The sequence below is a fragment of the Gossypium hirsutum genome, chromosome A01 (genome assembly GCF_007990345.1).
Source record: "Gossypium hirsutum isolate 1008001.06 chromosome A01, Gossypium_hirsutum_v2.1, whole genome shotgun sequence".
NCBI classification, from domain to species: Eukaryota; Viridiplantae; Streptophyta; class Magnoliopsida; order Malvales; family Malvaceae; genus Gossypium; species Gossypium hirsutum.
The window spans coordinates 118,478,342-118,503,199 of NC_053424.1; the positions used below are offsets into that span (position 1 = coordinate 118,478,342).

At 32.4% G+C, this 24,858-nt stretch overlaps 3 protein-coding genes across 5 annotated transcripts; 2 read left to right on the plus strand and 1 right to left on the minus strand.

The window, feature by feature from the left end:
- The first annotated feature begins 2,933 nt into the window (after positions 1-2,933).
- LOC107957989 (putative E3 ubiquitin-protein ligase LIN-1) lies at positions 2,934-11,373 on the plus strand. Of its 2 annotated transcripts, none has more exons than XM_041115483.1 (14): positions 2,934-4,046; positions 4,130-4,193; positions 4,273-4,685; positions 4,763-6,185; positions 6,263-6,490; positions 6,703-7,012; positions 7,407-7,531; positions 7,619-7,738; positions 7,830-7,961; positions 8,048-8,170; positions 8,262-8,372; positions 9,754-9,897; positions 10,014-10,265; positions 11,165-11,373. In XM_041115483.1, exons 1-14 carry the CDS (start codon positions 3,100-3,102, stop codon positions 11,180-11,182), a joined length of 4,410 nt encoding a protein of 1,469 aa, XP_040971417.1. In that variant the 5' UTR covers positions 2,934-3,099; the 3' UTR covers positions 11,183-11,373. The 2 variants fall into 2 exon arrangements, with proteins under 2 accessions (XP_040971417.1, XP_016749116.2); XM_016893627.2 differs by having other exon boundaries at positions 2,944-4,046; positions 4,127-4,193.
- Positions 11,374-13,536: 2,163 nt separating this feature from the next.
- On the plus strand, positions 13,537-18,219 carry LOC121230577 (ADP-ribosylation factor GTPase-activating protein AGD7). Of its 2 annotated transcripts, none has more exons than XM_041115503.1 (4): positions 13,537-14,695; positions 14,807-14,884; positions 16,662-17,166; positions 17,915-18,219. In XM_041115503.1, the coding sequence occupies exons 1-3, from the start codon at positions 13,868-13,870 to the stop codon at positions 17,163-17,165; spliced, it is 1,410 nt and encodes a 469-aa protein (XP_040971437.1). In that variant the 5' UTR covers positions 13,537-13,867; the 3' UTR covers position 17,166; positions 17,915-18,219. The 2 variants fall into 2 exon arrangements, with proteins under 2 accessions (XP_040971437.1, XP_040971430.1); XM_041115496.1 differs by having other exon boundaries at positions 13,611-14,695; positions 17,883-18,219.
- A 439-nt stretch (positions 18,220-18,658) lies between these two features.
- On the minus strand, positions 18,659-24,694 carry LOC107957990 (cation/H(+) antiporter 20-like). The gene is given in 5 exon segments (XM_016893628.2): positions 18,659-19,284; positions 19,892-20,782; positions 23,108-24,130; positions 24,430-24,572; positions 24,575-24,694. Coding segments are annotated over 5 exon segments (2,481 nt in total). The 5' UTR covers positions 24,609-24,694; the 3' UTR covers positions 18,659-18,894.
- Positions 24,695-24,858: the final 164 nt, after the last annotated feature.

Sequence of the window (24,858 nt, forward strand, 5' to 3'; positions counted from 1 at the left end):
TTTGTTTTCTCTACGGCAAACTTGAATAAGTTTCGATGCTAATTTCTAAGTTTGGCCGTAGGCTTTCTATTAACATTAGTTATAAATTCATATGTACTTTCAAGTATATCGTATGTGTGATTTATTATCTGTGGAGCCTATGTGTTAAGAGTGCCTTTGTATCGTCTCTTATCTCTTCAAAGCTAACATATGTAGTTGTTTTGTGAGGTGTTATACGGCATATTTACAGCTACTTCAATTTAATGGAATGGAATACAGTTGTAATGAAATAACTAATTATTATGAATGGAAAAAAGTTGTAATAAAAAATTTTAATAAAAAATAATATACGTAGAAATTTTAAACATTAGTAATTAAAAAATTATTTCATAGATATATATTATTTAAATATAATTAAAAATATAATAGTATGATATATTAATTAAAAAAATATAATTTATTGTAAATATTATATTAATGGATAATATTTGAAATAAATAATCTAACTATTTATATTTTCCATGGTAAGAAAATTTCGTTTAAGCCCCTCAGTAAAATAAAAATATTTAATTTAAACCTCTTTAGCCAATTTTTTATTATTCTAAAAAAATAATAATTTAATTAAATAATTCAAAATTTAATAATTTATTTAATCAAATAGCAATCGATCAAATTGAGAATTGGTAGTCTAACTTGTATGAGAATCAATTTAGTTGTAAAATCATTGGTGCCTTTGGTTTGTGGGAAATTATTTTCAGCCCATTTAAAATTTCTTTGCTATCCTACTTGAGGTTTGTGCTTTTCGGGTTTGAGGTTGAAGTTTTTCATATCGAATTATTACGAGTTCAAATAAATTTTGGTTTTGATAAAGTCAGATTCATTTTGAGTTATTTGTTCCTGCCATTTTTTAATTTTAATTGATTTGAGTTCATTTCATTTCGATTTAAATAAGCATGGGTTCTATTTTTTTAATAATCAGTTAGATTAGATTAGAATTTCGGGTTGAAATTAAAAGATTTAACTTAAACTTTTGTTCCCAAAATAAATAGTTTTTTTTCTATATACAAGTCGAATTCGATATTCAAATTGGATTACCCTAAAATCTATATCACTGTTAAAATTAATTTGTTATAAAATTTATCATTAAATAAAAATAAAATTACAATTTTATTATATAAATAATTGCTTGAGTCCAAACTTTAATATATAGTGGTCCTATTTAGGCTTGACTCAGTCTCATTAAAAATGTGAAATGAAAAGAATTAAAGATTAATTAAAAAAATCAGAGACATCTCATATTTTTTTAACTTTTTCTCTCTCTATTTTTTTTTACAATGTCATATTTTTAATTCAATATTTATGTGTTAAAAATGAATTGTCTAATTTCAGTTTTAATCTTATTATTAGGCTTAATTACAAAATTGGACTTCAACTTATATTATTTTACATAAAAATGCACGAAATCCAATAAAAATGCATCACATGTATAAATTTTTTGGATAAAATGAGTCGAAATTAACAATTAATTCTCTCTACGACAATCCCATTTGTCTGCCAAAATTTTGCCAGTTATAAAAAGGTGGTTGTTATACACCTACTGTGATAGAGAGATAATTGTTGTAAAACTTACAATTAAACTCATATCGTGAATTTTCATTAGATAAAGAAACTGAGAAATACATTAAAAAAACCAATGGTGATGTTTATTGACATGACATATAAAATAAATAGTGCTATGTTAACATAAAACACATATGAATTATTACATAAGTTGTCACACCGATATCATTAAAGAAAATAAATGTTTTAATTAGTATTTTTGCTAAAAAAACCGATTTAATTATTTTTTAAAAAATAAACGGTTAAATTTAACTTATAAAACAAATAAGAACCAAATTGACAAAAAATTATCGAAATAATGTTGTATAAAAAAAATCATACTATTCCAAAAGCTAGTCAAAGGAAAAAAATATGAAAGTGACATGAAAGCTGCCCCTTGAAGAATTTAAAATATTTAATTTCTAATCATGTATATTAATTAGTATATGCTTATAATAAACATTGATTTATAAAAAAATAATTAAGTATATGCTTACACTAAACAATAATTTGTTAATAAATTAATCCTCAGTCTACAAAATGCTTTGATCAGCACTTAAAACCAAAAGGGTAAATTGTATTTGTAGTCATCCAACTATTAGTAAATTTCTTTTTTGGTCATCCAACTATAAAAAGTTACAAAATGGTTACTCAAATATTTAATTTTGTTTTTTAGTCACCCAACTACCTTAGATTTTTGAGTGTTTCTATTTTTACGTTAGCTAGCTGGTGGCAGAAAAAGTGATCGAATTATGAAAAGTTACAAAATAGTAACTCAACTGTTCATGTTTATCTATTTTAGTCACCCAACTATCTTGAATTTTTGGGTGTTTTACTGTTTTCATTTTTACGTTAGCCAACAAGACAAAATTGAATAGTCGTGGTTACCCAACTATAAAAAGTTACAAAATAGTTACTCAATTATACAATTGTCTTTTTTAGTCACCCAACTATCTTGGATTTTTGGGTGTTGCCATTTTTACATTAGCCAACTGGTGACAAAAAAAAGTTATCAAACAATGAAAAGTTACAAAATAGTAACGGAACTAATCAATTTTGTCTTTTTTAGTCACCCAATTCTCTTGGATTTTTGGGTGTTTTACTGGTTTCATTTTTACGTTAGCCAGCTGGTGATAAAAAAGACAAAATTGAATAGTCGGATGATCATTTTGTAACTTTTCATAATTAGGTGATCAAAAAAGAAATTTACTAATAGTTGGATGGGTAGTAGTGTAGTTTGGCCTTTTTTAAGCATATGCTTACACTAAACTTTGATTTGTTAATAAATTAATCCTTGGTCTACCAAATGCTTTGATCATCACATAAAAACAAAAATAAGAACACCCAAAGCCGGCACAGCTAACACAACACCTTGTAATAATTCAATGACCGGCCTTCATATCCTTTTGTAATAATCCCTGAAATTTCATGAAATAAATCTTCTTCTTCATAATTCCATTGAAGCTACCTTTTTATGATTACTTGTTCAACAAGGTAACTTGTTCTTCATTGTGTTCTTTCATGGCGGGAAACTATAGGTTTGCAATGGACCAAAAAGATCTTGTAAGAACATTGATTACGACAGTAGGAAGTTTCATTCAAGATCGATTGATCGATAAAGAGCAAAGGATTCAACACAAAGAACAGTGTGCCGAAAGATTAGCTGCCGAAGACGGAAGCTCGGGGAACGATGTTGAAGTCCGATATTCTGATCAAGCTGTGTTAGCGAATCTCGATTGGGGTATCGAAGCACTCGAAGAAGCTATTAATACGTCAAATATCGAAACCAAACATGCTAGATTAGATTATGCTGAAAAGATGCTACAAGTATGTGCTATGTTGGTTTCAAATCAAAAAACTGCTGGTGTGCCTAATTCTTATTTATCAGCATGGGCTTATTTGAATCTTTCGTATTTATGGAAACTTCGTAACGATGTTCGTAACTCAGTGATTTATGTTCTCGAGATGTTTATCGTCGAACCCTTTTTTTCTCGGATCGATTTTGCGCCCGAGCTTTGGAAAAATCTGTTCTTACCACATATGAGTTCAATTGCAGGGTGGTATGCTGAAGCTAGGCATAAACTTATAATGGAAGTAGTACCTGATTCAAATGATTTATCATTTACTGCTGATTTAGATCAATTTTTCAATGAATCGTTGGTTTTTTCGATGCGGCCGGATCAAATCGAGAAGATGAAGAAACTTGAACAACTTTATAGCGAATCATTAGACGAAAACACACGATTGTTTGCTAAATATTATAAAGATTGTATGAATTCTGATTCAGGTTCGGGTGTTAACAAGAAAGTTATGGCTCCTATGTTACCGATTGCCGAGCCACCAATGACTCCGCTTCATGAGGTGAGTCGGTCCATCCCGGATTATGTCAAATTCGGTCCTATATTGCCGAAAAGTGCTGGATTTTCGCCGGTTCTTAAATCGAAACATGGTGGAAGAGATGTAAACAGGTTAGCTTTAATTACTGTTGAAAATTATTAGTAAATTATAACATGTTTCTTATAATGTTGATGTGTACATTTGGTTATAGCAGAGTGAACTTAAATTCTTCGGTTTTTTCGCATAGTATTGATGATTCTGCAGCATGGGATCCTCAAGTAAGAACCCGAAACTTGAATCTATCCGAATATATTTCTATCGATAATGAACGTTTTTGGTCATCTTTTTGCTTTTTAGGATGGTGTACCTGAGGAGAATGAAGATGATTCTGATTATGAGGCGATCGGATCAATAGTTGAACAACCGATGAAACTTACAAACCAAACTCGTTCCCCGTCGGTTTTTTCTCCTGTTGATTCACCTAGAACATCTTCCTCGAAGAATTCATCTCCGAGATCAGATGTGAGTTCTAAAAGGGAATCGAAATCGCTGTTGCGCCTTTTATCGTGTCGTATTGCAGATATAAGTGATGCTATATCTTTGCCTATCTCACCGCGCAAGAGTACTGATCATAGCATAAGCTCGGCGGATTCGGATGGTGAAGCGATAGTAGCTCACAATTCAGAACGTACCAAAAGTTGTAGGAAGATTCGCAGTCGGCCTTCGAGTACGAGTAACGATCATGTGAACATTCGATCATTGGAACATAGGTAACAAACTTGTTGTACTAATGGGTTTTTATCAGTAATTTTCTCGTGATGTTTCGTATTTTGTTTCGGTTTTACAGTTATCAGAACGAAAGTGATGAAGGTAGTCATAGCTGCATTTCGCTTCCTTTATCTGAGAAGCTTACATCACAATCAAGACCGCCAAAAGATTTCGTTTGTCCCATTACAGGACAGATTTTCAATGACCCTGTTACACTCGAAACAGGACAAACATACGAACGAAAAGCGATCGAAGAATGGCTTAACCGGGGGAGCACAACGTGTCCGATAACTCGGCAACCACTTTCATCGAACACATTGCCTAAAACAAACTATGTTTTGAAGAGGCTAATAACATCATGGAAAGAACAGCATCCTGATCTTGCTCAAGAATTTTCATATTCCGAAACACCAAGGACTCGGTTCAACTCTCCCTTAGGGAAAGAAATTGTATTGGTGTCCCCGTCAAATCGAACATCCGAGTTATCGAACAAGGGCTTCGGCGATTACGTAAACCAAAGGGGTAAACGGTTTACACGAGCTGCAGTAGCCACGTCGCCGACCAGTGTTATATCTCAAGCTACGGTCGAGACGATCATCAACGGATTAAAACCGGTTGTATCTTGTCTATGTACTTCAGATAATTTACAAGAATGTGAATCAGCAATTCTTGAAATTGCTAAACTATGGAAGGATTCAAAAGGTGATGCTGCAATACACTCGTATTTATCGAAACCGACAATCGTTAATGGTTTTATGGAAATATTATCAGCTTCTTTTGACCGAGAAGTACTCCGGGCCTCGATTTATATTCTTTCGGAACTAATTTTTGGTGACGAAAACATCGGAGAGACTTTAACAAGTGTAGATTCTGATTTCGATTGTCTCGCCGCTTTGCTCAAAAACGGTCTAGCTGAAGCTGCAGTACTTATATACCAACTACAACCCACATTCGCTCAGCTTTCGTGTTACGACCTCATCCCTTCCATTATACAAATAATACTCCGTAAAACTGAAGAATCCGATGATCTTCCACTGATGATCGAGCCTAAGGACGCCGCTATAGCAATACTCGAACAAATATTGATGAATGGAGACGAAAATAGCCGATCACTCAACGCGTTGAGTATAGTTTCGGGTAATGCAATTCCTTCCCTAGTGAAATGCATGCATAGGGTGGATTCAAGGAGGTCTATTATATCCATACTACTATGTTGTATGAAGGTTGATAAAAGTTGCAAGTACTTGATAGAGACCGGAACCGAACTATCGTACGTTCTCGAGTTATTTCACGCCAGTAATGACACCATACGAGGCATATGCATCGAGTTTCTCTCGGAACTGGTTCAATTGAATAGAAGAACACTCTGCAATCAAATATTGGAAATGATTAAAACTGAAGGTGCTTTTAGTACCATGCATACATTCCTTGTGTATCTTCAAATGGCTCCTATGGAACATCAACCTGCCATTGCTACTCTTCTATTGCAGCTCGACTTACTGGTTCGTTATCAACATCGAAAAACCTTTGAAATTTAACTCGAAAAATTCGTTCACATACCATGTTTGAACTTTTTCAGGTCGAACCGCGAAAGATGAGTATTTATAGGGAAGAAGCAATAGAGGCATTGATTGAATCACTTCGAAAAAAGGAGTTCCCGAATCAACAAACGATAGTACTCGACGCGTTGTTATCACTTCCGGGTCGTATTACTTCTTCGGGCGAGTCGTATATTGAAGCTTGGTTACTCAAGATTGCAGGCTTCGATCAACCTTACAATGGTACTCAAAATTGGACTGAAACAATGGTTAGTACTTAACAATAATGGCGAAAATCGGTTCCTTTTTGGTAAAAAGACTTTAACCTTTAGCCTTCAATGTTTACATATTTTATCATTTTGATATTAATTCTAAAAAATTCAATAAATTTAACCTCAACAAATTAGGATTGAAGAGGTCTTTTTACCTTTCTTTTTCCCGCTTTCAAGTCGATTTCATGATAATAATATGTTAATTGCAGGAAAGTGAAGAGAAAGCTATATGTACATGGGAGAAAAGAGTAGCATTTGTGCTATGTAACCATGAAAAAGGTTGTATTTTCAAAGCATTAGAAGAATGTTTCAAAAGCAATTCATTAAAAATGGCTAAATCATGCCTTGTGATCACTACATGGTTGATTTACATGCTTTCGATATTACCGGATACCGGTGTCCGAGACGCCGCTCGTGAATCGTTGCTTGACGAATTCATAAATGTCCTTCAATCATCAAAGAACTTAGAAGAAAAGATATTAGCAGTCCTTGCTTTGAAAACCTTCATTAATGATCCAAGTAAGTAACATTTACAATTGCACTAGATATATCATATTTCATTGGCTTATTCGTAAAATAAGCCCTCAAACTTTTTTGAAAAAATAAATTAAGCTTTTCCGAACTTTTTGCATCCAAATGAGCGCCAGAACTAACAAAACAGGTCAAATAGGCCCTTTAACTGACATAAACTGTTTGAATCCAGACAAACAGTTGTCCAGTTCATTTGAATTTGGACATCCATTTGTCTAGATTCATTCTAGAAGTTTTGTTAGTTCAAGAGCTCAAGTATGTGCAAAAGGTTCGGAGGGGCATAATTGATTTTTTCGAAAAAGTTCGAGGGTTTATTTTACCAATAAGCCTATTTCATTTCCATATCAAATCATCATTAACTTTGAATCCATTATATTCATAGCTGCCATTGAAGAACTGGGAAAATATGCTAATTGCATATACAAAACTTTGAGAAAGCTCAAGAGGAATTCATTTATGGCAACTGATATACTAAAAGCTTTAATGAATTTATCATCTGTCAATGCAGTAAGTCCATAATTTCATACCCTTTACCATATATGCTATGAACATATCAAATAACCAACTGTTTCCGTAACATTTTTCGGTTTGTAGACCGAATTATGGAGCTATACCGATATCGGCCAAACAGACTCGAGCTCGAATGGCGAGGTTCTATGCATGTTATATCATAAAGGTTGTTTAATAAGCAGTCATTCAGATGGTACCATAAAGGTTTGAGCCTAACATGCTTACATTAACTTGATATTAACTCGATTTCGTCCGATAAGGTGATAACCGTAAGATAAATTCGGTTTTCCGATAGGTTTGGGAAGCTGGGAAAAGAGGGCTAAGGCTAGTACAAGAAGCACATGAACATATCAAAGGTGTTACATGTTTGTATGTACCATCTTCAGGTGACAAATTATATAGTGGTTCGTTGGACAAAACGATTCGGGTAAACGATCTCGTGCTTGGTTCGATATTCGATTTTTTTTTTTGTTCATATATAAAGTGTAGCTTAAATTTGGTTTCTATATGTAGGTATGGGCATTGAAACCAGAAGAAATACAGTGTATGCAAGTACATGATGTGAAAGAGGCAGTGTATGAATTGACAGCCAATGCAATATTTGCTTGTTTTGTTTCACAAGGAAATGGAGTTAAGGTCGGAATTAGATTTATATCGTAAAATTGATAAAGACACCTGTAATTATAAAAAAAAAATCACAAAAGGATGGTGTTTTCTTTTTTTGCAGGTTTATAATTGGGCTGGGATTCCAAAGCATATAAATTTCAATAAAAATGTAAAGTGCTTAGCCATGTCAGGAGATAAGATATACTGTGGTTGCTCTGGGTACAACATACAGGTTAGTACACTTTTCCAATATACAATTAAATTCTAAATAAAATATTTCCTTTATAAAATTATAAAAACTTTAAATTTTTTTTATACCATAAATGTTAACTCTATTTTAATTTCACCTTGATTTTTTTTAAATATAGAAAATTGATCTATTTAAAAATAGAAGGACTAACTTGATTAAGTCTCTATAAAATAGGGGCTTCGCAAGTACATTCACCGTTGAGTTTAAGTACATTTGAATAGTTTAGAATAGAGTTGTTCATGGGCCAGACTGAGCCCTAACAAAATTTTAAACTTGATTGATAGATTTGGGCTCGAAAAATAGACTTAAAAATTTGCTCAAGCTTGGCTCATTCGTATTAATTTTTTTAAAAATATATAATACATCAAATAAATTAAAAATATTAAAATAAATATTTCTCAACAAATTGAAAATAAATTAAAAAAGTCTTTATACTTAAATAACACTACACACAAATAACTATAAAATAGTAGCAAAATTAATAATAAAACAAGTGTTATACAATATCCAAATATTAACAACAAAATAGTAGTAACATAATAATGAAATAATAGCAAAACAGTGAGAAAAAGTGGGAAAACAACAGCAAAACATGAAAAAAAAATGAGCAAATCAACAAGTTTTTTTATAGCAAATTCAGGTCGGGCCAGACCTGGGCCAAAAGACTTTACTCGAGACTCGACCCATTTTCAAAACGAACCTATATTTTTGTCTAAACTCTCCCAATTTTCGGACGGGCGGGCTCGGCTCGACCCATGGACAACTCTAATTTAAAACCCAATCAAGTTTCATCTTGGTTTTCTTATTATAGAGAATAATTAGTTTTTTCAAAAATTAATAATTCAATTTAAATGGTTTTAGCTATATATATTTTTGGCGTCTACCAAAAATTAATAATTTAATTTAAGCCCTTTTAAAACAAAGTTTTAGATTTAGCTTCTAAAATTTTACAATTTTATCTTGATCTCATGACAAAATGTTTGGATTCACCCCAACTAATTTACTTTTAATATATATGCATTAAAACTCAAATCCTATACTTTATTATTTAAATAATTTGTACATGAAACAAGTTCGAGTTTGAGCTTAAATTCAAGCTCGGGTGTGTAAACCGTGTAAACAAGATTAATTAAGTCAAGCTCGAATAGTTTAATTTTATTTTGAGTCGAGCTCGAATTTTTATCATAATTTTCAATGTTGCTCAAGCCGACTTTGGAGCAGTGAATTTTCAATCATTCTTGAACTCGAGCTTCTCAGTCCGAGGTTAGCTCGATGATGGTCATATTTGTATCTGATACTTACATCCGAGTTTGTATAATATAATCCGTTAAATCTTCCTAATGTTTATATATATGTATATCAGGAGCTGGACCTGTCCAGTTCTACATTGAGCACATTCCATTTAGGAACAAGAAAATTGCTGGGGAAACAAACTGTAAATTCTCTCAACATACATGATGATCTTCTCTATGCTGGTGGTTCTACTGTTGATGGAGTTTCAGGAAAGGTAATATTTTATATTATTTACATTACACACACATGGGTTAATTCCATCGTATGTCCCGAAACTATAATATATAATTTAAATTGATCTCTAAATTTTAAAATATTGTCGTTATGAAGGTGTTTTGTCGATCAAGTAAGAAAGTGATGGGAACATTTCCGACCGGATTCGACATACAAAGAATTGCTGTGAACAATGACTTCATATTTACAGCCACAAAACTTGGGACGATTGAAGTTTGGTTAAAAGAAAGGATCAGTAGAGTTGGTGCCATTAAAATGAACAGCAAAGGACATGCAAAGGTTACATCTCTGGTTTCAGACATGGATGGTGGAATGCTTTTTGCTGCTTCCTCTGATGGCAAAATCCAGGTCAGTCACTAGTTATTGTTAGAAGTGTCCATCGGACGAGTCAGATCTGGGTTCAGGCCTAGCTTAAATATAATTGTTGAGGGGATACAACTTATTTGGGAGAAGTCTTCAAAGTGCTATCTTTTGGGGCAAAATCAGGCACAAGGATAGTACCTTTATGGGGTATGGGTCAGCTGCCTGGAGAGTGACACTTCGAAGACTTGTCCTGAAGGAGCCGACCCGTTCAACAATGACATTAACCCACTTTATGCTTGTCTAAGCTTTGACTCAGCCCAAATATAAATTTAAAATTTTCCTGTCCATATTTATAAATGATTAACAAAAACTTATTTTAGGTCTACTCACGTTATTCTTTAAAATTATATTTATATATTAATTAATCTCACTACTATACTATTAAAAGAATAAAATAAGACTAAACTGTAAAGTTTAAAAAATGACTAAATTTTTTTTTTCATTTATAGTTTAAATAGTAAATGATATTTTTTATGGCGGACAATAGTCGTCGCTAAGAGAAGTTTGGAAATTTTCAATATTCCTTTGAATTCTTTTTGAAAATTTTAATTAAATTCTCCAAAAAATTTTGGTGATTCTCATTAATATCACAAAATTTTTAAAAAAATTTAATTAGAACCTTCAAAATTTTTTTAAATAATTCTCATCAAACTTTTAAAAGTTTTGAAAATTTTAGTTAAGCCTTTCAAAACTTAGTCTCGAGATCCATCATTATTTTTTAAACAATAATTGTTAACTCTGTTGAATTTTTTTTCTTCTTTTTAATAGTACAAATACTAATTGATTCATTCAAAAATAGAAAAACTAATTTGATTCAATCCTTATAATAGAGGGACCTACTATGTAAATTTTCCTTTTTCTGGTGCTCATTTTTTTTATTACAGGCTTGGGCTCTGGACTAAACTGGGTTTCCTTTTGTAAAGAAGAATGTTTAGCAATCAATCAACAAAAAAAAATCTTAATGTTTGGCATTTGTTATGTTAGTTTTTTATTCTTGTAAATTTACCAGAGGCAGCAAAAGCCAACATTTTTGTAAATTTTTGTTACGAGCATCTACCTCTTAATAGGTCTATAGAATGCAAATGATTAGTCACTAAGCTCGCTTCGATAGGTGCTTTGAGAAATAAAAAAAATATTACTACCCTCACCCCAATATAAAACAAAATGAATGTTTTGTATGACCATTTGGATAAAATTTTAGCGGGTTAGAGTTAAATCATTATTTGGTGTATGATCTTAGTAACTACTCTCGTATTGGGTATAAACAATTTATTTATCCAATGTAGTTTTTGAATTTAACAATTGTTTTCATATTGGGGTATAAATTTTAGGGTTTTATAAGAAGTTACGAGGACTAACTTGGATAAAAAAAATTCAAATCCCAGTATAAAACAATTATTAAGTTTAAGTCCTAGAGAATGTATTTAACCCTTTAAGGAACAAATTTAAAGCTTAATCTCGACACCAATAAATTTTTAAAATAATTATAATGTTACTTTATTATATTCAATTTCTTTGAGTATCCCACAAAAAGAAAATGTAATCATAATTATTAAAATTGAAATGAAAATTAAATTAATAAAATTTTCGATTTTTAATTCAACTAATTCAACCCGTAATTAAATATTCTCCTTTACTCAAGCCAAAATTTACGGCTTTTCTTTCTTTAATTTTCTTTTTTTATCTCTCTCTATTTATTTATTTATTTTTAAATTAATTTGAATGATTCAACTTTCAAATTATTCTTCTCTTTCAGACCTTTTCTTCTTAAATCCACTTTTTAATTTTTCATATTTTCATCTTTTCCAATCTCGATATTTTTCTTCAAACATGCTATTACTTCATTTTCTTTTATCATAATTTGATTTCCATTTTTTAAAAATATAATCTATTTTGATAAATAAATAAATAAAAATATATTATCGATTTGCTAATCGGGCAAGGTGGAGATGATAATGAGGAAATTCGGTTCACTTTATTTGCTACAAGACGGAGAGCTACCGTTCAAGGTGATTAAAAAAGGGGATAGGAAGATGAGAGGAAATGATCGGAAGAGAAAGGAGAGAAGAAGGGATAGAGCTTGCCTCTGGCTCCAAGCTTCGAGCCTTATGTACTCTTAGCCTTAGTCTCGAGGTGCCATGATCTCAGGGGAGAAGCCAGAGAATTTGTTTAGGAGGAGTCGAATTTAAATTGTAATTTCCACAATAGTAAAAAAATATAATTTCACCATTTTAATAGTTTACATTTATTATTTTTAAAGGATTAAATAAAGTTTTTATTATTTTTAGGGGGTCAAAGTACAATTTTATCTTTATTAAATCAAAAATTTTAAATTTTTAAAAGGCATAAATGAAATATTTTTCATTTTAAGGGAGCGAGGCTCTTGCCAGCCTCCTAGCTACACCCCTTCATGATATACTACTATAGATTTTTGTAAAGAGGTTTAAAGACAAGTGATTTGTTACCATAGACCTATGTAGGGTGACAACAAGACGTGCTTTTAGTTATATTGGATGGGACGTGATAATTGAAGTTTAAAATAATGGTTAAAGAGTTAACTCTCTTGAGCATTGAGTCAGAGTATTTACGAAAAGTGTTTTTGAGAAGTTTTTTCAAAAGGTTCATTTAAACTACTCGTGAGTTTATTGCTTAATTTTAACTGGTAGGATAAAATTAGACTTGCTCATGGGTCGGGCATTCGAAAAGTGAGAAGGTTTGGACAAAAATATAAGTTCAAAAAATGGACTTGGGCAAACAAATATAACCCACTTTCTAAACCGATTAGGCCTCAAGTAAGTTTTTTTTGCCTGAGTCCGACCAGACCCAGATTTTAAAAAAAGAAAAAAAAATATTGTTGTTTTTTACTTTTTTTCTTACTCTTATTTTAGTAAAATTGATGTATTATATTTTTTAAATTTATTTTTATATACAAATTTTAAATATAGGCAAGTTGGGTCAGACTCAAGTTTTAGCACTTAAAATTTTTACTTGGCTCGACTCGACCATAATTTGCTCTTTTTATCACAATGTTTAGAATTATTCATATTATTTCTCCAACTTACAAATAAGAAGATAATACGCTTCAACGCACTTGAACCTATGTTCTTTTGCAAGGGCAACCATGTCATGTCAAACGAGCTAAAACTCAATCAACAAATTATACTTATTTTTTTAAATTAATTATGTATTAGAGATATAAAGCAATTAAAACTCTAGTTGGTGCTATAAATAAAATATTAGCACCAGCATTAACTTTACATCACAAAGTGAGAAAACGAGTCACACACAACTCACAAAAACCGAGTCATATTTTTTTCACACGAACAACACGTGTTTGGTTAAAAAAAAAACACTGTAAATTTCACTTTCTCTGTAAAATAAATAAATAAAACTCCAAAATTTCAATCAGCCATCTCCACCATATATCTCCTCCTCTAAATATGTTTTGACGGTGTCGGTGATCTCCTCCTCCGCTCAGATTTTTTAGCCTTCGATTTTTTTTTGTTTCCTTTTGTTCTTTAAAGATCCGTTTCACTGTTTTTCGGATCTATTTTTTGCACCGAATCCGATTCAGATCGGATAAAAAAATGGCAGCATCGAGACGATTACGTGATCTCCAATCGCAGCCGGGTAACAAGACTTGCGTCGATTGCAATCAAAAGAATCCTCAATGGGCATCGGTTTCGTACGGGATCTTCATGTGTCTGGAGTGTTCCGGTAAACACCGTGGTTTAGGTGTTCACATCTCGTTCGTCCGATCTGTTACTATGGATTCGTGGTCTGAGATCCAGATCAAGAAAATGGAATCGGGTGGCAACGAACGGCTTAACGCCTTTTTGGCTCAGTATGGGATCCCTAAAGAAACGGATATTGTTGCTAAGTATAATACTAATGCCGCGAGTGTTTATCGAGATCGGATTCAAGCTTTAGCTGAAGGTCGTCCGTGGCGGGATCCACCGGTTGTGAAAGAGAATCTCAACGGAGGTGGTAGTGGTGGTATTAGGAAGCCGCCGTTGAGTAGTGGCGGTGGTAGTGCTAGGGGAAGTAATTTTGCAGGGGATAATGGAGGGTGGGATAGTTGGGATAATGATGATTCGTTTAGGTCTAGTAGTGATATTAAGAGGAACCAATCGGCGAGTGATTTTAGAGGAGGGAGTTATCATAATGGTGGTAGAACGGGAGGTGCTCCGGTGAGGTCGAAGTCCACGGAGGATATGTACACGAGATCTCAATTGGAAGCCTCGGCGGCCAATAAGGAGAGCTTTTTTGCGAGGAAAATGGCGGAGAACGAATCCAGGCCTGAAGGTTTACCACCTTCTCAAGGAGGGAAATATGTTGGGTTTGGATCGACTCCCATGCCTACCCAAAGGATTAATAATAATTCTCAGGGTGACGTGTTCTCTGTTGTTTCTCAGGTTAAGAGATTTTTTCTTTCTTTTTGCTGTTCTCCTTAGTTGAGTTGTTCTCCCCCCCCCCCTTTAATTGGTGATAAAAATTACTTATTGGCTTATTTGTGTTTGGTGCAGGGGATTGGGAGGTTATCTCTGGTAGCTGCATCCGCTGCAAATGTTGTCCAAGCAGGGACGAAGGAGTTCACCTCCAAGGTATTTTTGTGAATTTTAATTGTGATTGTATTGCATGTCGATGTCTTACATTGACTAGTGATGATATTCTCTGTTGTTGAATCCTTTTTTATTGATATTTGGATGTTAAAGCTTCTTTTAGATGTGTTGACATGGTTTATCTTTATACGGTTATTTGATAAATTGTTTTAGACTATATGATTTTATACAAGATGCATGATGAACCATCAAATCCTTATTTGCTCCATCATTAGGCCCCGAATGGTATGTGAAAGTACTTGATGTATATAGGACCTAATGTTTATTATACTATATTGAATAGCCGATTGAGCCTTAGCTTAGTTGGCAACCTCTTTGTTAACAAGGAGAATGTGGGTTTGCACATCTGCTCATTTTATTTGTTGATTGACGGGTGAGGGAGTTTATGGGTAGTTTAGGTTTTGTATAAAAAATGTACCATATTGAATAAAATATATGTAAATATAATCAAAATCCTTAATTATTTATTTATTTTTGTTTCTATAACCAAACTAGGAGAGAAAGAAAAGAGAGAAAAAAAAAAAGAAAAAAAGAGGAAATTGTAGCTGCAAGTTTCTCTTCCAAGTTAAATTCTTTGACTTCAACTATGCCCCTCAATCATTGGGTTAAAGTTTGTCAACAACAGTTTAAATGTTTAATTTCACTTTATTGCTCTCGTAGTATCTTGTTTAATTTCCAAACTAAAGATAAGTTAACTTTCACTCTGTTTCACCTATTTTTCGTTTCTTATTAATTTACCCTTTTCTGCAAATTGAAGTTCCAAAGGCACTGTTAGGGTCAAAGATGCTCCTTTAACTTGCTGGACAGCTGGAATGCAATATTCTTTATTTATTAAACCAGTAGGCTGCTAGATTATGACAGTTCCATGGAAAAATATAAGAACTGATTAGAATTGTATAATTTTTTCTTTATATTTCTTCTGTTTTCATATTATTTATTATTCATATTTCTTATTGCTTTGCTATTATAGAATATAGCTGCTGCAAAATAACATGTTTTTTAGGTTTTTTGGTGACAATTTTATGGTATAAGATATAGAAAAAAATCAGTTGAACAAAAGGCATAATTGCATTTTAAAAAGTAACATAACTAGATTAAAAAGATAAAATAACATATAGAATTGTAAAATATTATTAATAAGAATGACATTGATTGAACTATGACGTTATTAGGCAGCTTGGATATAATTATGGGAGAAGTTAGTGTTTAAATGATAAGTTGTACCAAAGTGGTACAATATATCAATTTCTTTTACATATTGGAATCTTTGAAAGAGAGATCTATTGGGTTGTAATTTTATGATAGAAGGTGAAGTAATTGCATTTTAAAATGTAACATAAATAAGATTAAAAAGATAAAATAGCATATAGAAATATAAATATTTAATGATAAAAATTGTGAAGGAAGATTTGCTCGCTAGATTTATGAAATTGAGAATCCTTTCTTAATTAAAAGAATGAAATTGATTATGTCATTATTAGGTATCCTGGATATCATTGTGGAGAAGTTATTGTTGAAATCTTAATTTATACAGAGGTAGTACAAAATATCAATTCCTTTTACTGATTGGAATTTTTGACGGTCTATTGGGTCATATTGTGACTCTTGTTTTGGGATTACCTGGGTTAATTTTGGGCTAACTTATTGATGTTATGGTTATAGCTTGATGGTTTTGATCTTTTTGTTGCTATATATACACGGGCTTCGGTTTCTAGAAGTAGATACACAAGGCAGGAATATGATGCACCCTCATTTGCAGGTTAAGGAGGGTGGCTATGATGCCAGGGTTAATGAAACGGTTGGTGTTGTCACTGCAAAGACAAGTGAAATTGGCCAGAAGACTTGGGGCATCATGAAAGGAGTCATGGCAATAGCTTCACAGAAGGTTGAGGAATACACTAAAGATGGCATGAACTGGAAAAATGATGGTAACTGGCAACGAAATGATAGCAAGAAGAATGGATATTATCAGGAGTTTAAACAGGAGAATAAGGGATGGAATTCTACTTCTGGTGGACAAACCTCCTCTGGCGTAAATTATAATTCTTATAACTCAAATTCTTGGGATGATTGGGACACAAAAGACAATAGGAAGGAACATACTACAAAAGTGACTGCTTCTCATAGCAATGATGGTTGGGCTGGTTGGGATGACCCCAAGGATGATGGATATGATAGTTTCTATAATGGTGCTTCTGATAAAAATGCCGTTGGTCGCAATGGAAAATCAGATGCCGCATGGACTGGTGGAGGCTTTCTTTAAGGTTAGTTTCTTACATAATTCCCCTTCACATTTTATTGTTTTATTATAGTGAATGTACTTGAGAGGTCTCTCTATTATTGGGACCTGATTAAATTAGTCCTTTCACTATTGAATGGATCAATTTAGTCCCTAAAGAATCAAATTAGGCCAAGTTGGAATAGGGTTGACATTTATTGTTTAAAAAATACCATTTACTGTTTTTAAAGTTTTTATGTTTCTGTATATGAAATCTTTTATTTGGAATTGAAAAAAGAAATTTAAAGACATTGTTTTATACAGTAAGGCCGTGTTTGATAAGTCACTGAAAAAATTAAATCAATGAAAATATTTTCAATGATTTTAGTTTTTTAAGCATGTTTGATAATCCAAACTAAAAGACAATTGATAGAATTTTTCAATAAAAAAGAGTTGAAAAGAATAAATGGATAGAGAGCTACTTATCACTTGATGTGGAATTTTTTCAATTTTTTTAAGTCTTTTAACATTATCCTTTGAACATTTTACCTTTAAATATTTTTAAAATTATAATTTATCAAACAATCTAATTACATTTCGTATTTAATTTTAAGTAATATACTAAATAGATTTTATAACTTAAATTCAGTACTTAATTTTTACAGTTTGGACTTAAATTGAAATTTTTTAATAGTATAGGGACTGAATTGATTCATTTAATTTAGTCTTCACAATGTGATGGTGTTTTGTTTGAGTTCCAAGGCATAAATGCGACTACTTTGATGTGTGGCCAGGTTGGTGAACTTGAACTACATTTATCAGAATCGTACCCACAAAAAAGGTAATTTAGAATGATATTAAATTTCATGAAGTTCATATACCTTTTAGCAATTCACCCCTTTTTTTTATGTATCTATCTTTGAAATTTTTACAAAGTAATATATCTGGAGCAACTTTCATGTTTGAGAGTAGTTTTATCATATTTGTAAAACTGTGGACAGAAAGGGCTAATTGTCCAATTGGAAAGCCAACTGGTTGTGACTTGTGAGTGTGAGAAAACATTATTTGTGACATGAAACTTAGTATCATTTGTTCTTAATCATTATTTTTTATCCTTTTTGTTGTGTGCTTTGTTTTATTTGGTCTCACTAACTATATTAAACTTTGTGATCTGATCTAATCCTTTCATTTTAGTAATTTGACAATGATGTGGATTGTTTAAAAAATTTATTAAATTTATTTTTAGTTGATTATGGTTGAATTTTTGTGAGATTTTTTTATATACAAATTCCCCCAATTAACATTTTAATTGAGGTCCTTTTGAAAGTTTTTGTATAAAGGGTTAGATTGTATTTTATTTATTTATTTATTAAAAATGAAATATAAATTGGTTTTATTTTATTAAAAAATTATTTATTAAATGTGGTATGTGATGTGTAAAAAAATTTTAACAAATAAATTAATTTTAGTAAGACAGGTAAAATGTAATTTATTACTAGCATGGCCTCTATTGGTATATTAATATCATAAAAATAATATTAAATTTTAACATAGATGGTTTTATTTCTGGGAATCTTATATAACTTCTATCAACAAGTTTTTAATGCATTTAAAATATTCCTTTGCACTAACCTAGGACATTTCCCCATGGGACAGGCTCTACTTGTTCATACCCATATCATTATACCATCAATACCTATCATAATTTAGCAACAAGGTTTTTGTTTATGCTTCTTATCAACTACCGACTTCAATTCCTAACTGCTTTGTATAATTATACAACCTTTGATATCTCCCCCATGCCTGCATCCCCATCCCCCTTAACCATATCATGTTCATTTTGTTCCACCTTTGCCACTGGCATTTCCTCCGCATGTGCCGTATCGTGTTGTTGGATTACCAACACCGATGACGAAACACGGTGACTTGACGATGCCAGCAAGTCCCCTATCGGCCCTAATTCAGCATGCTCAGCTTGACGGTCGGCTAATTTCGCTACCATTCGTGATGGGAACCGCCCTTTTCCGACAACTATAAGATCAAAATCCCCACTTTGTCCTAGTCCCAGCACTTCCTCAACAATGTTGCTACTTGTCTTCTCTTTATACTGCACCATTCCATCCCACTTGCTTCTAAATTCTTCCACTACAGCATCATCTAATTCCTGGTTACGGAAAAAAAAGGGTATATTTAGTAATTTTAAACATAAATTCAATCTTCACTTTTTTTTATGATTAAATTGGATGAAATCTATGATGAGGTAAAATATCGTGAAAGTAAATTACTAGTCCTTGTAATCCAATAAATTGTTAAAAACTGTTCAAAATGAGCAAATTTACCATAAAATTACTAGTTTTTAGCTGTTAAATTAGACAAGAAGAAATGGGCACTGGTTTTTAACTGTAAAATTTATCTATTTTTACTATTAAAAACTAATCAAATCATTTTGTTAAAAAATTCCATCAATTTCTTTTGATTTTACTCAAAAAAATGAGAAAATTAGTCTATGTTAGATCAAAAGAGCAAACTGGTTCTATTAAAAATTTCATCCATTTCTCTTGTTAAAAACTAGTCTCTGCAGGTCAGTATAAGGTGGTACATATGGCCCTTTACGTGTAACCATCCGGTTATTCCGTCAACTACGCTAGTTTAACAGTATAAATAGATGAAACCTTCAACAGAAAGGATTAACTTAAGAAATTAATTTATCTGTTTTTTTAATAAAAAAATAAAATGTAATTTGATTCCCGAGTAGAGGAACTCTATGGTACCTTTTCTTTTTCAGTGTTGATATGGGCAGTGGAGAAGGTATAATTCTTTTCAGCACACTTGCTCGCTGAAGGCTTCAAAACAACACCATCATTTTGTAACCCATCTTTTTCAATGAATCTCACAACACTCACTTTAACAGCAGGGTGTTCAGCTATTCTACCACTTAATTCCAAAGCTTCTCTATCATCAGGCCCCCCAAAGAACAGAATACAAACCCTTTGAGCACCATTATCAAGCCCACGGTCCACTAGTATAGCCACTGAACATGGTGCATTTTTTAACACCCTTTGGTTAACCAATCTCCACCCATGTCCAACATTATCAATTACTTGTAAGTCACCTTGTCCCCTCCATTGTTTATGAAAAGGTAAAATTATCATTGTAACCCTTTTAGTCTCAGCTACATGGCAAATATCTTCATGGATAGTGGACAAAGCCGAGATAGCCGTACTAGGTCGAACTGAGACTCTACCTAATTGACTATAAGCTTGAAAAGCTCCAGTAACTCGGTCTTGCCAATCTCCTCTTCTAAGCCTGTTAATGAAAGGAAGCCCATTTTTTCTAGCCCGATGGACCATTATGATTGAAGATGAACGTTCAGTGAGTTCAACTAAGTGCATGATGAAAAGCTTGAGTTGGGATTTCTTTGTGCTTCTGGTTGATTCAATGAGACTTATGATTGAAGGTACGTTGCTAATACCATGGAGACAAGCTAGGACTCGGAGTTGGTCTTTCAATTCGTCGGTGTTGGTTAAGTCGCGGAGTTTACGGTGAGTGAGGACGGATGAACCTCTCGCCGGTTTGTAAATGGCCATAACGGCTGGGGTTGTGATGAAGGTAGTGAAAAGTGCCATGAGAACTAATATAGCAAAGATTTCATCATTTAGTACCTGCAATTTCAATATTGAATGATTATCATTTTTCTAAATAAAAAATTGTATCTAACATATTATATTAATATATATATTTAGATATTTCTTATGATTTTTAAAATGTTGCCATTTAAGCATGAATTGAAGTATGAAAGATTAAGCTAACTATTGATAGATGCCAATACACCAACAGCTCACTAACCAAAAAGGTTGACAGATAGCTACTCTTTCATGTGAGTGAAACTACTTTTATGGATACCTACACAACACAATAGGTTAGAGACACCACTATCACCTAACTCATCCAACTTAATTTCGCGACGTGGATATGAGGTAAACACCCAAAACCCTGAATTTCTGTTTTAAGGTGATGGCTATATTTTCTATTTAAAGCCAGGTTATTTTCATCTTTTCCAAATGAATTGGTATATACCAACTCAGGGCTTTATAGTATCTAAGCATAGGTTGATGAGTATATATATATATATATAATTTTTATGGTAAACTACACTCAAGGTCACTAAATAATTAGTAAGTTTACATTTTGGTCATTCAATTTTAAAAAGTAACAAAATGGTTAGAAAACTATTCAAAAGTTTTCTTTTAAGCTACTGGGTTGTTAAGGTCTTTTTTTTAATTGAATGCTTGACTAGTGAGTTCCAAACAACGATTCGATGATCAGTATGGTGGATTAGTACCCATCAATGAATAAAAGAATATATCTAATATCCAAGTCGATCTGATTGTCAGTGTTGAAGATCAGAGGAAAAAAACTATTTGGATTTTGGTTCGCAGATTCATGAAGTTCAAAGTTATTTCATAAAAAAGTTGAATTGTAAAGAGAAGGGAAATGAGATCTTCTAATTGGTGCAAGTGGTGTAAATAGAGAATGTTATACAATAGTAATTTTAATAACATAATGACTAAAATAAAAACTTTTGAATAATTTAGTGACTATTTTGTAACTTTTTGAAATTCAATGATTAAAATGTAAACTTACTAATAATTTAATAATCTTGGATGTAATTTACCCAATTTTTAAGTATTAAATCCAATCAAAATCTATAACATATATGGACACCTAAGAAAATGGCATGACTCTCATATATTAGTTTTTTTTTTCTCAAGGAGTCTACCGGTGTGAGTTAAGTAACTAATCATCTGTATTTTGTAAGCCCATTAAGAAGTAGATGCTAGCCACTATTGAGGTGAATGGAAACTGCCCACGGAGATGGAAGGAAGAGAAAGAAAAGGATAACTTATGTTTTGGATCACTAGATTTAGCACAACTTCCATTTAGGCCATAAACTTTTAATTTTGTTAAATTACTTAGTTGAACTTCTATTATTAATAAAATAAGGATGATTGGATTTAGTACAACTTTCATTTAAGTCATAAACTTTTTAATTTTATTAAATTACATGGTTGAATTTCTGCTATTAAAAAAGTAAATCACTTATTCTACTTCTATTAAATAATTCTAAAAAGAATTAACTTAGCATATATATATGAATTAACTTTTAGATTTGATTGTTGACAAAATATTTTTTTTCCTTTTCAGCCTCTAAAATAGAAAATTTTCTATCTAAACCCTTTAAATTTTTTTAAAAAATTCTAAATTAGTAAAGGTAAAATTGTACTTTAACCCCCTTAAAAATGATAAAATTTTGATTTAATTCTTTATAAATTATAAAAATATAGACTATCAAAATAGTGAAATTACATTTTTACTATCGTAAAAATTATATTTTTACCCCTGAGCATAAAGTGCAAATATGAAAAAAAAATATTTATAAACTCGTAGAAGCGGGTGCTAAGTTAGTATTTATATTAGAATTACTTAACAGAGACTATTTAAATTATCTAATTTATTGACAATAACTTTTCGGTGATATAATTTGATCAATTGAAAATTGTGTAATTTACATGAAAGTTGATAATAAGTTTAGTGATTCAATTTGATGAAATTAACTGTTTATAACTTATATGAAAGTTGATGTTAAGTTTGATGACTTAGAATGTAAATTACCCCAAAAGAAAAAAATAGAGAAACGAAGGGAAAAAGAAAGGAAAAAAAGTAGACGAGGGAGGGAACATGGATAGTTCTAGATATTATGTCAAAAAGGGTATATATGATCCGAACCTATAATAAAATTATTCAAAAAAAACCTATTAATCCACACTATATATATGCAAAATTTCGTGAGACTTAACTCAATTGGCATGAGTTACTAATGTAAGAATAGGTGGATTTAAGTGCATGAAATGTATTATCTTTTTATTTATGGTGTGGAGAAAATAGTTTTCGAAAAAAATTGGATAAAGAAAAAGAAAGGAACTTACCTTCTTCTCTTTGCCAATGTTGAGAACAATGAGTTCAACTAATCCTTTAGTATTCATTAAAATCCCAAGCGCCAACGATTCTCTGATAGCCATTCCGAACATTAACGCCACCCCAAACGTTCCTATAATCTTACCGGCGCACGCCGTGGTTACAACCAGTGCCAATAATCCCCAAGCTTCCCCACCTCTGATTTTCGCCACATCGGTTTTCAACCCACTAGAAGCAAAATAAAGTGGAAGAAGCAATCCCGTTACGAAATCTTCAATCCTTTCTATCAATTTCTCAGCAAAATCACCTTCTTTAGGAATCGTTAATCCAAAGATAAAAGCACCAAAGATTGCATGGATTCCGATAAGGTCAGTGATGAAACCGGAGACCATTACACCACCTAGTGTTAAACAAATGTAAGCTTCGTCGATGATGTCTCGTTCCGGTGAACAACGGTGAGCGACCCATTTCATGGCTGGTCGGATTAGTACCATCATGAAAATGACGAAAGCCATGCCGGAGAGAAGGACCCAGATTGATATTAATGGGCTCTTTTGTTGACCCGACCCGTTTCCGGCTATAGCGACGGCAAGTGCTAGTAAAATCCATGCGGCTACGTCGTTGAAAGCGGCGGATGCCATGGCGATTTCACCGACTTGGGTGGTTAATAATTTGAGTTCGGCTAAGATACGTGCTAGGACTGGGAAAGCTGTGATGGAAAGTGCTACTCCCATGAAAACTATGAATTGACCGTACCCGACTTTATCGGCTCCGTCAACGGTTTTCCGGAGGATAAACGCTACGCCAAAGCCGCAGATGAAGGGTAATGATATGCCACAGAAGGCTATACCGAACGCTTTACGGCCACTACGACGGATTGATGTTAAATCGAGCTCCAGACCTACTAAGAAAAGGAAGAAAAGCAGTCCAATGCTCGCTACAGTTTCAAGCACCGGCATACTCCATGACGGAAATATCCGATGCATGTAATCTTCGTTTCGACCAAAAGCTGACGGTCCAAGAAGAATTCCCCCCTGAAAATATGCTCTACTGTTTATTCTCGTAAATAGATTTCGGCTTATACATAAAAATAATCATTGTATAAAAAAATCAAATTCCGTCGATTTAATTAAATGTATCGATTTAACAAATCTAATTATCGACTTAACATTGATAGATTCAATCAATTACATTAATTTTATATTCTTCTTTTGTTTCCTTCCGAATATTGATTAAATCTATTTTAATTATTTATAAAATTGAATAATTGATCATAACTGATTTAATCGAATCGAAATCGATAAAATTAAAGGTTAAAAGTAAATATACTTACAACAATTTCAGCAATGACTTTAGGTTGACGAAGGGGTTTAAGAAGGAAAGCTAGGAAACGACTAAAAACAAGGATCAAAGTAGTTTGAACTATTAACAAAGGGAAGGCAAAATTGAGTGGATTATCACCTTGCCAAGCTCCATTGATGAGGTTTTAATGGAGGTAATGTTAAAACCCATTTTGTTTTGAATGAAAACAAGTTCTAAATTGGGTCTAATTTGTTCATCAAATAGAAAAAAGGGAGGTGGTTTTTCTTTTTGAAGAGATTTGAGAAAATTAGTGGAACATGTGAAGTGGAGGGTGGGAATTTATAAGCACAAAGGGAGGTGGTGGCATGATAAGGTGGCATTGTTAATTGATTGTCAATTGTGTCCAAATTTCTAGGGGATGGATGTCATGGGCTTAAAAGATGCCGTCAATTGCACTTTT

Bases quoted from the DNA above. Each gene is read 5' to 3' on its own strand.
- LOC107957989 (XM_016893627.2), top strand. From the start codon at position 3,100: ATGGCGGGAAACTATAGGTTTGCAATGGACCAAAAAGATCTTGTAAGA. The intron at 6,186-6,262 runs GTTCGTTATCAA...GAACTTTTTCAG, and splicing joins TATTGCAGCTCGACTTACTG to GTCGAACCGCGAAAGATGAG. The intron at 9,898-10,013 runs GTAATATTTTAT...GTCGTTATGAAG, and splicing joins TTGATGGAGTTTCAGGAAAG to GTGTTTTGTCGATCAAGTAA.
- LOC121230577 (XM_041115503.1), top strand. From the start codon at position 13,868: ATGGCAGCATCGAGACGATTACGTGATCTCCAATCGCAGCCGGGTAAC. The intron at 14,696-14,806 runs GTTAAGAGATTT...TGTTTGGTGCAG, and splicing joins TGTTCTCTGTTGTTTCTCAG to GGGATTGGGAGGTTATCTCT. The intron at 14,885-16,661 runs GTATTTTTGTGA...CCTCATTTGCAG, and splicing joins CGAAGGAGTTCACCTCCAAG to GTTAAGGAGGGTGGCTATGA.